The sequence below is a fragment of the Zonotrichia albicollis genome, chromosome 5 (genome assembly GCF_047830755.1).
Source record: "Zonotrichia albicollis isolate bZonAlb1 chromosome 5, bZonAlb1.hap1, whole genome shotgun sequence".
In the NCBI taxonomy this organism is placed as follows: domain Eukaryota; kingdom Metazoa; phylum Chordata; class Aves; order Passeriformes; family Passerellidae; genus Zonotrichia; species Zonotrichia albicollis.
Window position 1 is genome coordinate 18,961,164 of NC_133823.1, and position 14,395 is coordinate 18,975,558.

Below are 14,395 nucleotides of genomic sequence, written 5' to 3' on the forward strand. Positions count from 1 at the left end.
GGAATTGGTGGATATTTGAACACTCTCCTATGGTCTAATTCAAGAAATTTCAAGAAACGTAGTATCTTATGAGAAACTTCTCTCAAAATTATAATATTTGTATGAAAAGCAGATATGACCAGCTATAGACTTAATCATCTCGTTAACCTAACTTCATCTAAAAGTACTGACCCATGAAAAAGAAAAGAAAATACAAGGTATCATTTTTTTTTGATTGAATTACAAAACAAGCAATCAAAATGCAGGAGTGAATACATCATGATTACCATTAAAAAAAATTAATACAATGCCTTTCAGGTGAAAAATGAGTTAAAATCGACAAGCACTGATGCCTGCAGTCAAAAAACCCCAAACGGTCATTAAAATAATATGGTACTCATAAATCATACAGTCTGAAGTTGTGTCCAAGTAAAGTTAAGTTTAGTCACTGCTTCGTGCCAAAATTTTTTACTGTCAGATTTTAGGACTCTGGTGGAAGGCATGATTCTGTGCTGCAACATTTTATAGCTGATTAGAACAACTACAAAATGATTATGCAGAACACCAAGCCAGGATGTGTTGCAGACTGTAGAGTGAGGAACTGAGCTAAGAGGTGGATGCAAGCATACAAAGGACATGTTAAAAATATCAAGGCTTAATATTTTTTCTCCATGTTCATAAACAGCATCTTTGTCACCAGACTTAGAAGATGCATTGCCAATTGGATGAGATATGCATGTTCCTGACCTGGATATTTATGATAGAGGACAGTCTGATTAATGAAAAGCAGAAAAATGGGCCAGTTGTGCGGGTGCTTGACTTTACAGTCCCAAATTCCCAACCAGGCACACATCAGAGATTGGCACCACAAAATTACTGAACATCTGCTGGTCCTAGTGACTCTCCAACATCCACCTCACACAGATAAACCTTTAAAAACTGAGATACAATGAGCTGCACAGAAGTTCTCCAGTGGTGAAGTGGGTCACTGTCACTGCTGAGGTGAAATCCCAGCTCTGTTAAAGTCTATGCTAAACCTCTCTCTGACTACTGTGGGGCCAAGATTTCTACTCACAATGTGGAAAAAATGATTTCATTTACAGGTATTATTTAATAAGGAATCACAGCAACAGTGAAATCTAGAAGACAATGGCAAAATTCTAGAGAAAGTAAAAATATGAGTATGAAATAAAATCTTTTTAATTGTTCAGTAGCTCAGGCTGGAGCAAAACAATTTCCAAAGAGTAACTTAGTAACAAATAAAGCAATAAAAATGAACACCATTTCAGGTGAGCTTGCTGCAACACAGGAGGCATCAACATGTAACATGACACAGTGACAAGAAGCAAATCTGATTTCTGGCATTGTATGGGAAAGAGAGCACATCAGAGCCCATCATGGTGACATTCCCTTTCCTCTCCAGCTCTGCCATGACTGCCGGTAGTAGCAGTGTGTTTAGGGACCACCATGAGATCTCAGAAATAAACCAGAAACCCAGAGGAATGAGGCTAAACAATGCAATGGTACAGACAGAAGAGAGGTGCCCTATGACAAGTAATAGGGAAAAGGAACAAAAATCTTCCAACAAATCTTTTCTTGCTTATCACTGATTTTAATTTCCATTTTAAAACAAAAGGATTATGCTTTACTACAGCTAATGAGAACAGAAACAGATGCAGTAGACAAGATACATTATACAAGGGATATTAATCGTTCTTCTTCAAAGCATAAACCAACAGTAATTCATGGAATTAGTAAACAACAAATTTCCCTGAAGACAAGTTATTGTGTAGTCACTCATTACAGGCAGTTTTATTCCTTCTCCTGAAACAGGTGATGCAGCACCAGCAAAGCCAGGATGCCAGCCTAGAGGAGCACATGTTGCGACCAGCAATTAGATTTATGTGTTATAGATTGTGGGTGATCCAGCACAAACAGAGACACAGGAGAGCATATGGAGCAAGGGAGGTAAATCTATGAGCAGAAATGATCAAAACTCTGGGTGATCTTTTAGGCTGCTATTCGAAAAAAAAAACCAAAAAAAACAAAAAACCAAACCCAACCCCCTACAAAAACCCCATCAACATGGGCTTCACTTTAGGCTTGCAGCAGTCTCCATAAGGGATAACTTATTAGAAGAGACTGGCCACTCAGCTGTGTAACTCCAAAAACAAGGACATGTTTTTGTTTTACAAAGATCTGACACTAAAACTCAACTCACTGCTTAGCATTTCTATTAAAAGGCACTAACAGTAACTGAAAGGCCTTCAGATATTTTTAGATGTTTTCCCATCCCTCAGAGATTATCAAAACCAGTCAACTTATATTTAAAAGCAAACAAACTTTTATCCACCATATCTGGTCCCTTCACAATCAAATTTGTGTTTTTAATGGGATTACTCATTCAAAACTGTCTCCCTGTAATAAGCCAGACCTTATTCATTAAGGTAGCTGTCAGACAGCAGATGTGAGCACAACTAGATAAATCTCTGCTCCTCAGTGGGACTACACTGTGCTCCCTGCCATTGTGCTCCAGGCAATCACAACAGCTCAGGAAGCACAGGATGGAGCAGGGAGAGAGGAATGGCTACTGCATAGCAACAGGTTGCAACCCCTCTACACAGCTTAGCCAAAAGTTAGAGGGGAGATATTCTATTTCTCCTTTTATTGCTGAGGCTTTATTTTTTAATATGTGTTCTTTCTTAAGTTTCAAACTTAATATTCTTGACAGACTCTGGTTCTTCTGACAGTCTGTCATGCTCTGGTCTTTTTCATGTTGAATTTTTCAATTATAGTGACTGACACTTCAAGAAATTGTCTTCTGGAGTTGCAAAGTAATTTTGTTTATGCAACTGAGATAAGGAAGGTGGAAAAACGAAATGTGGAAGACTTACATTTCTTTTATTTCACATCACTAAGCTTAAGATTTACTGGTGAAAAAGCAACATTACTCCTTGGATCACAATCATTGATCAGATGCTTGACTTTATATTAAACTCTGTGCATACATTATGAAGGCACTGATACAAATCCTGGCAAAGCTCACCTGACCCTTTTCTCTTTCAAGGTAGCTAATTTGAAATTTGCACATTTATGTGTGTCTTCCATCAAGACCTTTAGGAGTGTTGCTTCCTCTGTTCTTCAGGGCTGTCAAATTTTGTGGGCACAGTGACCTCCACTCTCATTTGGAACACCTCCTGTGTGATGGATTAGGCAGGAGTGTCCTTCACAGAGCTGTAGCTGTTTTGTGCAGTTCCTGCCTCTGATTAGAGCATGCAAGAGTAGCTCCACCTAAAGCTGTGCGAGCCCAGCAGGGGCTCACACAGGAACACAGGAACTGCCACACAAGATAAAACCAGTGGTCCATCAAGACCCAGACCCCATCCAGCACTGACCACTGCCAGATGTTTCTGAAGGAAACACAGCTCTGCTAATTTAGCTCACAGCAAGATTTGTTTTTTAACCTGAGGCCATCAAGCAAATCCTGGAGGCTGGAGGTTTATACTTATGCTATTTAATCCTTAGGATTAAATTACAGATTAATTAAATTAATTACCTAATCTGTAAGACTCAGGCTCTCACAGACACTCATGGGAAGAGACCCTTGCCAGGTACTGGCCAACATAGTGTGCTGATTTTACAAATGAAACCTGTACTACTCAAGATGGGACTCTTTGCAAATCTCAAAGTTGGTAATACTTCCCCAGACTAAGGGAGAGAGCATCTGCTCACCACTGAAAAAAACACAGCTTTGAGACAGAAACCTGTCTGATAGCTGCAAAATATTCTCATTGGCTTGTCATTTTTTCAGCTAAATGTATATACATAACACATACATATATATGTGTACATGTACTTCCTTTGCACATATATGTGTACAAACATACACTCATATATAATTTTCCCACTGTAGCTACTTCATAAAGGTTGTGGATCTTTTTATGAGATCAGCCAGGGATGAGAGCCTGGGATCTGCCTGTCATCCATCCTGCCCCAAATGACAGAAAAATGAGGGTGAGCTTGCAGGACAGGAGCAGGGATAACACTCTTCTGGAGCATCAGTCCAGTAGAAGAGAAACTCCACTGTGCCACGAGTATGCTGACACACTTGGAGGAAACAACTGCCTCCAATGGTGTTTACTGCAGCTATCAGAACCCCAATTCACTGCCAAAGGATAATGCTTTTAGGGTGAGCTCCCTGCTCTCACATGCTTTGATGGGTATGAAATGGAATAAACAGACTGTCTCAGAAAGCCCTCCTAACCAATCTGCAAGGCAGCACAAAGAGTGATATTACTGGATTGTGAAGTCTCTCAAATATCTGTTCTACAGCTTTCAGAGACTAACTGGGGAAACAGCTTATAAAATCAAAGGAAGGAAAAGAAAAAGGGAATTTGCAGGTGTCTGAGAGATATATATTTTGTTTCTGACTATTCAGAAGTAGTTTCACAGTTCTACAAACAAAGTGTGAGCTAGATCTTAAGTTGTTAGAGATATGTGAGCTGGGGTGGGGACCCTCTGTTGCTGGTCTGGTTCTGCTAGGGTAGCACTGTGGTGACCACATTCTCACCTCAGTGCTAGTTGTAATATCAAGGACAAGGCTCTGCCTTCATTTCTGATAACAGCATGCATTTTATAATTTACTGTGTGTCCCCTTCCAAACGACATCAACACATAACAGGACTTTTCAAACCATACACATTTGCACAGCGCTCATGGAAAGAAATATAGGGTCTCACAGTGTTTGTTGAACACACTGCAGTTACTGCCTGGCCACGAAAGCAAATGTCTGCAGCTCATCCTTACTAGGGACTGTCACTCTCTGCTAGAGTGCTGCAAGAGTGCAGCAGCTGATTTAAAAAATAATTATGCTACACAGAAACTTGTGGTACCCATATGATTCCAGTTATATGAAGCAGCATCTGTGGCCCATGCAGCCAGAAAAAGGAGCTTTGACAGAGTTGTAGCTCCAGTACAGAAGTGAAGTGCCTGGTAACCAGTCCTCTAGCAGGAGAACATTACAGCTGGGTGCCACCCACCCCCTTCTGCTCCTGGCACCTGGGGAAAGGGGGCAGAATATTCAGTTCTGAGTCTGAGTGATCTAGACAGCAGCCAATGAGCTCCATCTTAAATGCCCCAGAAGAAGCTGCTTTCCAAGAGCATGAGGAGCCTTGTGTGTTTTCTGAAAAACTGCCACAAATCAAATAAACAGTTGGACTCTGTGCACCCAGAAAGTGACTGCCACCACAGTAAAGTGAGCCCTGATGCCCCAAGGCAGACTGCTCTGCTCTCCTCTCCCAGGGAAAGAAATAAATTCTAAAATCTTCATTGCAAATGAGGATTCACACCATTCTGTTTACTTCTGCAGGTGTCCTTTGGCATACTTGCTCAGGTTGGCAAGCAGAACAGCTCCAGCCATGCTGTTCCCAACACAGGTTAACCCATCCTTCTATCCCCTCTGTGACTTGCTGAGTTACAGCTTTCACAAAGCATGCAGAGGCAGCTTTATGATCCCTGAAGAAAATAAATTAGACAAGTATGTGACATTAGTTGTCTACAGCTGCATGAATAAAGTAACAGGGATTCCCTCCATAACTGACTGGAAAGAAAATAATTGCACATACAGCACCTTCTAAAAAATAAATAATATTTTTAAGAATTAGATATTTTGGAAAGAGAGATTTAGCAGCAAGCTGAATAACAGGGGATGCCATCTGATTTTTTTTTTCTTCCTCAGAAAAGAGTCCTTGTTCAATACTGTTTGTAAACCTCTTTCACAGGCAAAACTAGTAGGAATATAATCAATACGAGCTATGAACAGAGACATTTTTTCTGTAGCTGCAATTAGCTATTTTCAAAGAGTGGCTGATGAATAATGTATGCAAAAGGGTGGGTGGAAGGATTACTTAATTTTTCTTTAAGCAGATTATTTTAGCTTGGGTGAAAGACTACCAAGCTAAAGAATAGTGCTCAATATCACACAGTGTATAAACAGCTGTGGCTTAGCACATAATAAAAGCTATTAAGAGGCTGAGCCAAAAAACATATCCAGCTATGAGGAGGAGAAAGAGGCAAAGTACCGTGTAATGACTGCCTCAGCTTCACATTTGCCATTCTGCCTCTGTGCACAAGTCCATTCTGCAGTCCAAGATCTCACCTTTCTCTACATTAGGGTCTTCTAACTGGCTCCAAATGGTACCTTGGCCTTTTTGTAAACAATTTTTTTTTTTAATTTCAAGGCTGCCAGATCACATGCCAGTAGACATTAAGATCTGGAATATGAATTGGCCACACATTCAGGAAACAGGAGACAACCGTGGTCATCCCAGCATCAGCTCTGGGTGCCCTTGGCATGTGGTGTCTGGGGCTAAGCAGCAAGGAGGTGGAGGACACCAAAAACTTTGGCTCCATCCTTTGCATGGACTAGCCAAGCCTATGAAGGATAAAATAAAAATTCACCTTCACTCTAACAGGAGAGGAGATTTTTCATGTCAGGTGCTCAGGCACCTGTCCCTCCACTGAGCTGATTTATCACCTTTCCTCTCTGCTCCTTTCTCCTTTGCAGCACAGGTCTTTATCAAGAGGTTACTTCACACCTTCTCTGCTGCAAAAAATCATGCTGGCATATTTTCCTTGCTCCTCTACATTCAGCATCCCCTTGGCCTGAGGACTGCAACACCTGATCAGGAAAGCAAATGTCTGAGCTGGTTTGTGGCAAAGTTTATCCTTGGCTTTGCTTGTGTTTACCTCCAAGTCAGCAAATAGCTTCAATGCAGTAGGTTTTGCATGAGTATTATTACCACAGGTTTTCAGTTACTCTATTAATGCACAAGGAAATAAAGGCATTTTTACCTCATGTTCTCCTTCCTGTGAACTGTCAGATACATTTCATAGACTCTCCCTTGTGGAACGGCTCCTGCTGGGATCAGCAAACTTACTCCTGCAGAACAGAAGAGACACAAAATATAAGATGGAGAAAAAAGAGGTGAGTGGGTCTGTGGAGAGGAGTGACAGGAGAGGCAGAGGATGAAGCCTGCAAAGACAGATTTTCAGCCACCCTCATCATCAGACTGTAAATGACCTCAGCAAAATGTGAGAAAAAGCATTAACTGTAACCCTGGTGTCTTCAGTGTCCAGCTGCCTGTTTCCTCTGCACTGAAGAACAGAAATGGAGAAGAGGATTTTCTTCCCTTTGGTTTTATTTAAAGACCAGACAGATGGTTACACTGCTGCTTACCTTGTAAAATGATGGAAAAACAAACAACTCTGACTAAAATTCCCAACAGCTGTAATGGGACATCTCTCCCTAGGCAATTCTTACTTAATTAAGATCAGGAAAGAAAAGCAGTGGAGCACTGTCCCAGGAAGCAACAAGAACTAGTTGTTTCCTGAAAGATGGCTTCTGTGTCTGCCATCCTGTCTTTTAATGCACTCAGTTCCTAGGGAGGAACCAAATCTGCCAGGGAGACAAAACTGGGCTTCTTGGCTTTTGAAAGTGCCTAGTCCTGTAGAGTGGCTCAAAACTAGGATATGCAACCTTGAAAAAAACATGGACAAATATGCCCAGTGTCATTTTCACGAATGATTTGCTGCACACTTGATTAAAAAACACTGTTCTTACATTCCTGCCATTTAAGAGGTATCTTGAACCCAACAAACATGGCCCATGAACTGGCTATTTCACTCTGCTGGACACATCTCAGCCAGCTCTATTTGTAGATGAGGATTAGCAGGAAATCAGTGGCAAGGATTTGCATACAGTTGTTACCACATAGCTGAAAACAAGCCTAGAGGAAGAATATTTTCATAGACGTGTTTACACTAGAGACACTTTACAGACACCTTGCATGGCTCTGCCTCTTTCCTTTAGCATTCACAGTTTGGTTACACTGGGCACATCCCGTATGTTGGTGTGCAGGGCCTCAGTCTCACACTTAGCTTTGAGGAGAGGGAATGCTAGGAAAGCATTTCCTTCTGGCACTTGTGCTTTACAGCCTGCTACAACCCAACCTGTGCATGCTTGCAGCTGTAACAGGGCAGGTGTACTGAAACTGAAGGGCTCTGATCATATCTTGAGGAGGGCATCCATCTATCTAGAAGCAGAACAGAGGCATACAAGGTAGCAGCAGACAGATTATTTAATTTTACAGAATCATTACTTTAATCATTTTGAAGGGATTTCAGCACCAAATGCTTTTTCTTTACAAATTGATATTAATATATGTGAATTAACAGTGACTAATGGACTTTGCTGATAATGTGCACCACTGTGGCATATGAGAAGTGAGTATCAATATCTATCTTCAGCTGCTACTTAGAAAAATATTAAATCCACAATTGTATTGCACAAATTTTCAACATTGCTCATCAGTCATCACCAGATTTATTGAAGTTGTTCAGCTTTCACTTGAATTTCACAGATATTTTTGCCTCCCATTAGACAGGAGCTCAGAGAGCAGGGCTATGGGTCCAAGCACTTTTGGCTGCTTCATGGGCAGTGTGGGACTGCATCCTGGAACCAAACCACCCAGCCACCATCCTGGAACCAAACCACCCAGCCACCATCCTGGGCCACCTAGGCATTTTGCTTCCTCCATAACACCAACAAAAGAGAAATGATCCAGCAGAGGCTCAGGGGACAAGGGTAGGCACCATCTCCTTGGTGAGGGCATTTGCTGTAAAATGGCCAAGCTGTGAGCTGCAGTCTTACATGTACTGTAGTCCTTCCTCAATCCAGTGAAACCAGGCAGGTATGTTCCTGACCACTGTATACACTGCACATTCCTCAAATCAAATGCTTTATGTATTTGATTCATTCTCACTTTAGATATTAATGCTGCTCTCCAGTATCATGCTAAACCCATGGGAACATCTAGGTGCTGAACTTCCTTAGAAAGCACATCAACACTTCATGTAGGAACCAAGCAGCAGCAGCATGGCCCTGCTAAAAAAATCTCTTGAAAGACCTGAGCTCTCCCAAGGCTGCCCAAGAGCTTCTTGGATGCTCTGAAATTGCCTGCTGGTGTCAGGGTGGCCTGAAGGGACCTGGAAACTGACTTGGTGCTGTATGAGAAAGATTGAGCAGCATGTTGCATTACATCAATAGCCCTTCAATGCTCAGTCCCTCTCATTCCTAGTTGTAATGCAAGTCAACAATAAATACAGGTAAAAAGCCTCCCAAAAATGGTGTTCTGTTGTCCTACTTCAACTGTACATAGACTGCCATGAATTGAAAGCAGAGCAATCAATTTGTTCTGAAATTAATTTGTTCTCTTTTAGTACAATGACAAAATAGAGGCTTACTCTATTGAAGTCCCTTTCCTAGAACTGCATGAAAGGAAAGGTGATGCTGAATTGCACTTAACACAGGGGAGCTCTGAAACCTTGCATGTCTCAGAAAGTGGCTAAGAGCCCTGCAATATTCTGTTTAGAATCAGACAATCATTTAGGTTGGAAGAGACCTCTAAGATCATTGAATCCAGTCATTAACACATCACAGTGTTTACCACTAGATCACATTCCTATGTATTACTTGGGAGAAGAGACCAATCCCCACTTTGCTGCAGCCTCCTTTCAGGCAGTTGTAGAAAGGGATAAGGTCCCCTCAGTCTCCTTTTCTCCAGGCTACACAACCCCAGATCCCTCAGCTGCTACTCCTAAGACCAGTGCTCTTGCAGTGAGGGGCCCAAGTCTCCCTCAAGCCTGTAGTGTTTAAAGGGTGGCCAGGACTTTGGGTAGAAAATATTCAGACTACTTCAGTAGATGCAAATGGGGGGGGGGTGGGGGAGAACCCCATTTATTTGTTTTGATCAAAGAAAAGGCAGAGCCCCATGCATAGACTTTCTCTCCCTGTATAAAGACAAGCTAACACCACTTAATCCCACAAAACAGCTGAACCTTTAGGGCAGCACGGCTAGTACTTACCTGAATTGGGAATTACTAGGTGGCCCCCTAAGGAGTTGAAGGTCCCGAAGGCGGTGCATGACGGGTCAGTTTGCCGAGCAAGGCTCTGGTTCTTCATGTTCAGGGTCTCGTTCTCCAGCAGAGACTGCGTGATCTGTGGGGACAGCTTGGAGGAGAAGTCAGAGAGGTCATCCTGGGGAGTGACTGCACCGGAGGTGTTATAGACCTTGATCTTCAAGTTGGGGAGCGGGTCCAGGATTGGAGAGTTGGTCATTGGGATTTTATCAGAGACATCATGCAAGGCGTACACGGGACCTCTGTACATGGCTGCAGCAGAAGTGAGGTCTGGTGGCACTGCCAGGAGGTCTGCAGTGGAGATGAAAAAGAGGAACCATTTCTCTATTTCTCTATTCTGATGACTTTATTCCGAGCAACAATTTGGGTTTGCATTTGCATTTTATCTTGCATTCCAAACGTTCATATACACAAAGTCCCTGAACCTTCATCTCCATTTCCATGAACTCTCCAGCAAACTCCCAGGGCTTCTATTGCCCCAGCTGCTTTGGAATCTGATTGCTGTACAAAATTACAGCATGCTTCAGCTCTGAAGAGTTTTCACTGGGAGTATTTTCCAGGCTGCACTCAGATTCCAAATATGACATGCTTAGCTTCAGGGCAAGATGTTTTCATCGCTCAGTAGATCAAGTTTTAACTAAAAACCCCCTCCCTAAATGCTATGTGACAATCATTAGCCAATTTTTCTAACTGGCCTAATGACAGCATTCCTGAAATAAAAGACAACAAACCTATGAAGTCATCATTCCATGACTTCCTGCAGTGAGGGGTTAGTACCTGCATCACATTTTTCTAAGATTTGCCTTAAAAGTTTCTTCAGCAAAGAAAACATTTCTGCTAATCTTACACATAACAACTCTCTTGTCATCTTAACTTTTACAGTGTAGATATTCTTCTGGTGTAGGTATAGGGGAAAAAAAGAGGAATTGTTCAGCCGAAATAAGTGTCTTGATAAAGGCAGCATTACCTTTAGAGGTTTTTTCCTGGCCAATGAAGTGAGGAAAAAAAAATCAAGCTGTTATGCACCAATGATAAAAATATTCATTATTAAATTATGTTCTACCACAACTTCTATATTTTCTATTAAATGCACAGTACTGTTTATACCAGTGGAGACAGGCGTTGGAAGAAAAGCTATCAGTGAAATAAAGGGGAGGGAGCTGTGATAGAATTACTGTAGTATCACTCCTGTGATGCATCCTGCCTCCATGGTTTCTGTCAGAGCTTTGCCTTTGCTTTCAACATGAGCTGGATCCCTATTTCCATAAAAGTATCTGGATTTTAATCTCACAATGATGCTCTCTCTTCAGAAGCTAAATTCACCTGCCTTATACTCTTGAGCACTGTTGACAAACGCCATCATGAGTTTTGAGCATTAGACAATCAGAAACAAATGAACATGATCTTCTTCCTTTTTATCAAGCATCAACAGGCATTCAGCGATACCATTCATGCAGCCCAAGTGACCATAACCTAACAGCATCTCCCTGAATTGGTCAAAATGGAGTGAAATGCCAACCAACCTTGCCTTGCAGCCTTGATGTTGACAGGCTGAAATCCCCCATTTAGTGCCGAGGAGTCGATGATATCCGACTCAAAGTCCCGGTGGTTCTTGCGGTACACAAACAGGGCCACGACCACGGAAATGGCCAGGCACACGATCACAGCGATGACAATCCCCACGTAGAGAGCAACATCATCTGAGTCAGGCGCAGCTGCAGGGAGAGAGGCCAGGAACCTTCAAGAAATGTCCTCCTTACAGGGACTTTCAAGAAAACATGTTCTTATTATTCTCGTTTCCTGCAGATATTTACTGCCTTTTTTATAGGCTAATTTAAAATCCGTTTCCAATACCATATAGCAGGTCTATGCCATTTTGATGGAAAACAGTCCTTGATTTCTCTCTAACTTGTGTTCTAACTCTTTGCCTATCCACTTGTTCATCTGTCTAATACTCAGGCTGTATACTACTAAGCAAAACATGTTATAGTCTTACGAACTAAATTCACCCTAGGAAATTAGATTACGTCTTAGTGACATAATGTCATAATATTGGTATTTAGAAGTTTATCTGATACCAAAAAACCCATGGGTTTTTAAACTTCAGAAGCCTTATTTTTACCTTAAAAGAAGTAAAAGAACCCAAAATTTCCATTTTCTATGGAATACCTGGAGTATCAGGACATATTTCTGGTTAGTTTGGGGTTTTTTTGACATGTAAGCTGTCATTCCTCCCTTCCATCCATTTGCCTTCAAAAATACAAGCTAGTAAATTAGTAAAGCAGAGAATCAAGCATTGAATTCTCACAGCGGCATTAACACATACATATTAAGATAAAAGCTGAAGTAAGCACAAGAAATAATGTAGTAATTTACCAAAAGGAACCAAAATTTATTAGAGCTGTCTTGTGAGGAAATGGCTATGATATTTTTACTAGCTGCTTGTACCGTATCTTCAGCACCAATTCCAAGCTAATCTCTAGCATCATTATCCACCAGACATTTTTTTCCAAAAGGTCTGAGTACGTGTTCAAAAATTGATGTATTTCTATACAGTGAAGAATCCCATTTTTAGAAATGGCCTAATGAAAAAAGGAAGTGCAAAAACAAATCAGACTCTTTTAGTACCCCATTTTTGTTGGTTTGAGACATGTGAAATCACTTTTATTTTATCTCTTTTAGCCATTTAAGCTAAGTTGCCCTCCAGCTGCAGAGGTGAGAGCTGGCAGATGCAGAAAGGGACTGATCAATCTCTGACAGCTCTAGGCTACCAGACCTTCAATTTCCCAAACTTGAAACATCCCATTTTTAACCCAGCAGTTCAGGAAGCAAAACTCCTGAGTTCCGGCTCAAAGACAAGTTACCCTTCCACCACACTCTGTTGCTAAGGGAATTTTAATGAGAAGATGGCTCATTCTCTCCAGCTTTTGTCTCTGAGGTAGCATCTTCTCCCACTTCCCCTGTGCACAAAGGTCCTTATAATCCTGTGTCTGCTGCAAAGCACTGTGCCTGCTGTCAAGCAAACAGAATGTCACCCTGCTGAATTGGTCCCTTTTTTTTGCCTAGTCACACTGAGCTTGCCTAACAGTAAAGCCTAACCCAAGGAACAGCATCAAATTAGCATCCAGGAACATAAAATCAAACATTAAACTTACAAGAAAATCCATATTCATTCTGGGTTCTCTGTTCAGTTGAAATAGGATAAATGAAACCTTAAAAAGAAAGAAATTAAACAAAAAATGGGAACAAAATCAAATGAGGAGAACAAAAAAATGAAGCATGAAAAACAGTTTAATCAAAAAAAAAAAGGAAAAAGAAGGAAAAGAAACTGATGGCACTTTAAAATTCTGATACAGCACAGAATTATGATTTTGCATCCCCTGTCTCCTCCAGAGCCTTACTAAGAATTAATAAGCAGGCAGATTGAATTTCTAAGCCAAAATCGGTCTCGAGTCACTAACTTTGGAGTGCTTAAAGTCTTTCTTTTATTGAGCATAAACTGTAATGGATCTAATTTATTTCAGACATCTAGGGTCATTAGCATATGGAAAGTCTTTTTATCCTTATCCCTGCCATATGCTTTAATTCCCAGGACATGTTCGGTGAGGCTCTAAACAGTTTTTATATTTAATTATAATAGCTTGCTGTTGATCTAATAGAGCTAAAGGAGACCTGTTGTCACTGGTCAGAGGTTAAATACTGATTCGTGGAGCAGTCTATGCACAAAGACCTCTCTCTGTATTTCCCTGGAATTATTTTATCCTGTCCTTAATACATGTTCAATAGGAATTCCTTAGGGAGTAAAGAATTTGTCAGCAAACAGTAAACTGAGTGGTTTCTCTTTGAAATCATTACAAAATCAATAAGGCCCCTGGGGTCAGAACATTATTTATTTGAAATCTTTGCAAGCACCATATATCGACAAAATCATAACACAATTTACAGCTTTATTTCAGGATGGATAAAGAAGAGATATCACTTCCTTTGTCTTTTCCTTCTGCACTCCCCTCAGCACAGCACAATGGAGCCACTTAGTTCAGACATGTGAGCCCACTAAGCATCATCTCCCATGTGGTAAATGAGTGAAGTGCTCCAAGTCCCATCCAGCTGGAAAGGCAAATGACAAATCCCAACTAAGCAGGGGAGTCACTGTCTAGGATGGGATTAGCGTCAGTGTAGGAAAGAAGGTACCTCTCCTCCATCACCCTCCTTTAAGTTCTCCTGGAGGGAATTTCACCCCCTCCCCTTTGATCACACTGCAAGGAGCTCACACAGCTGGGGACTCCCTGCAGGTGAGACAAAACTGGGAAGTGCACTCCTGGTGTGTCCTTAATGCACAGGACCACGTTACAGGCAGAGTAATAATCCCACCTCCCAGAACCACTGAGCTTGGGTGCTCTGTTGTGAGCATCTGTTGTGCTCTATACATACCTTGCCG

The 14,395-nt window shown here is 41.4% G+C and overlaps 1 protein-coding gene across 2 annotated transcripts in view; it reads right to left on the reverse strand.

Moving 5' to 3' along the window:
• The window catches only part of UNC5C (unc-5 netrin receptor C), a 243,902-nt gene that overhangs the window by 15,611 nt on the left and 213,896 nt on the right, over positions 1 to 14,395 (reverse strand). Inside the window, exons 8-11 of one of the 2 annotated variants that reach the window (XM_026791990.2) lie at positions 13,113 to 13,169; positions 11,481 to 11,672; positions 9,904 to 10,248; positions 6,832 to 6,919 (exon numbers count right to left, since the gene is read on the reverse strand). In XM_026791990.2, the coding sequence (XP_026647791.2) occupies positions 6,832 to 6,919; positions 9,904 to 10,248; positions 11,481 to 11,672; positions 13,113 to 13,169 (682 nt within the window). The remainder of the gene's footprint in view (positions 1 to 6,831; positions 6,920 to 9,903; positions 10,249 to 11,480; positions 11,673 to 13,112; positions 13,170 to 14,395) is intronic. The other variant, XM_005484617.4, reaches the window with a different exon arrangement.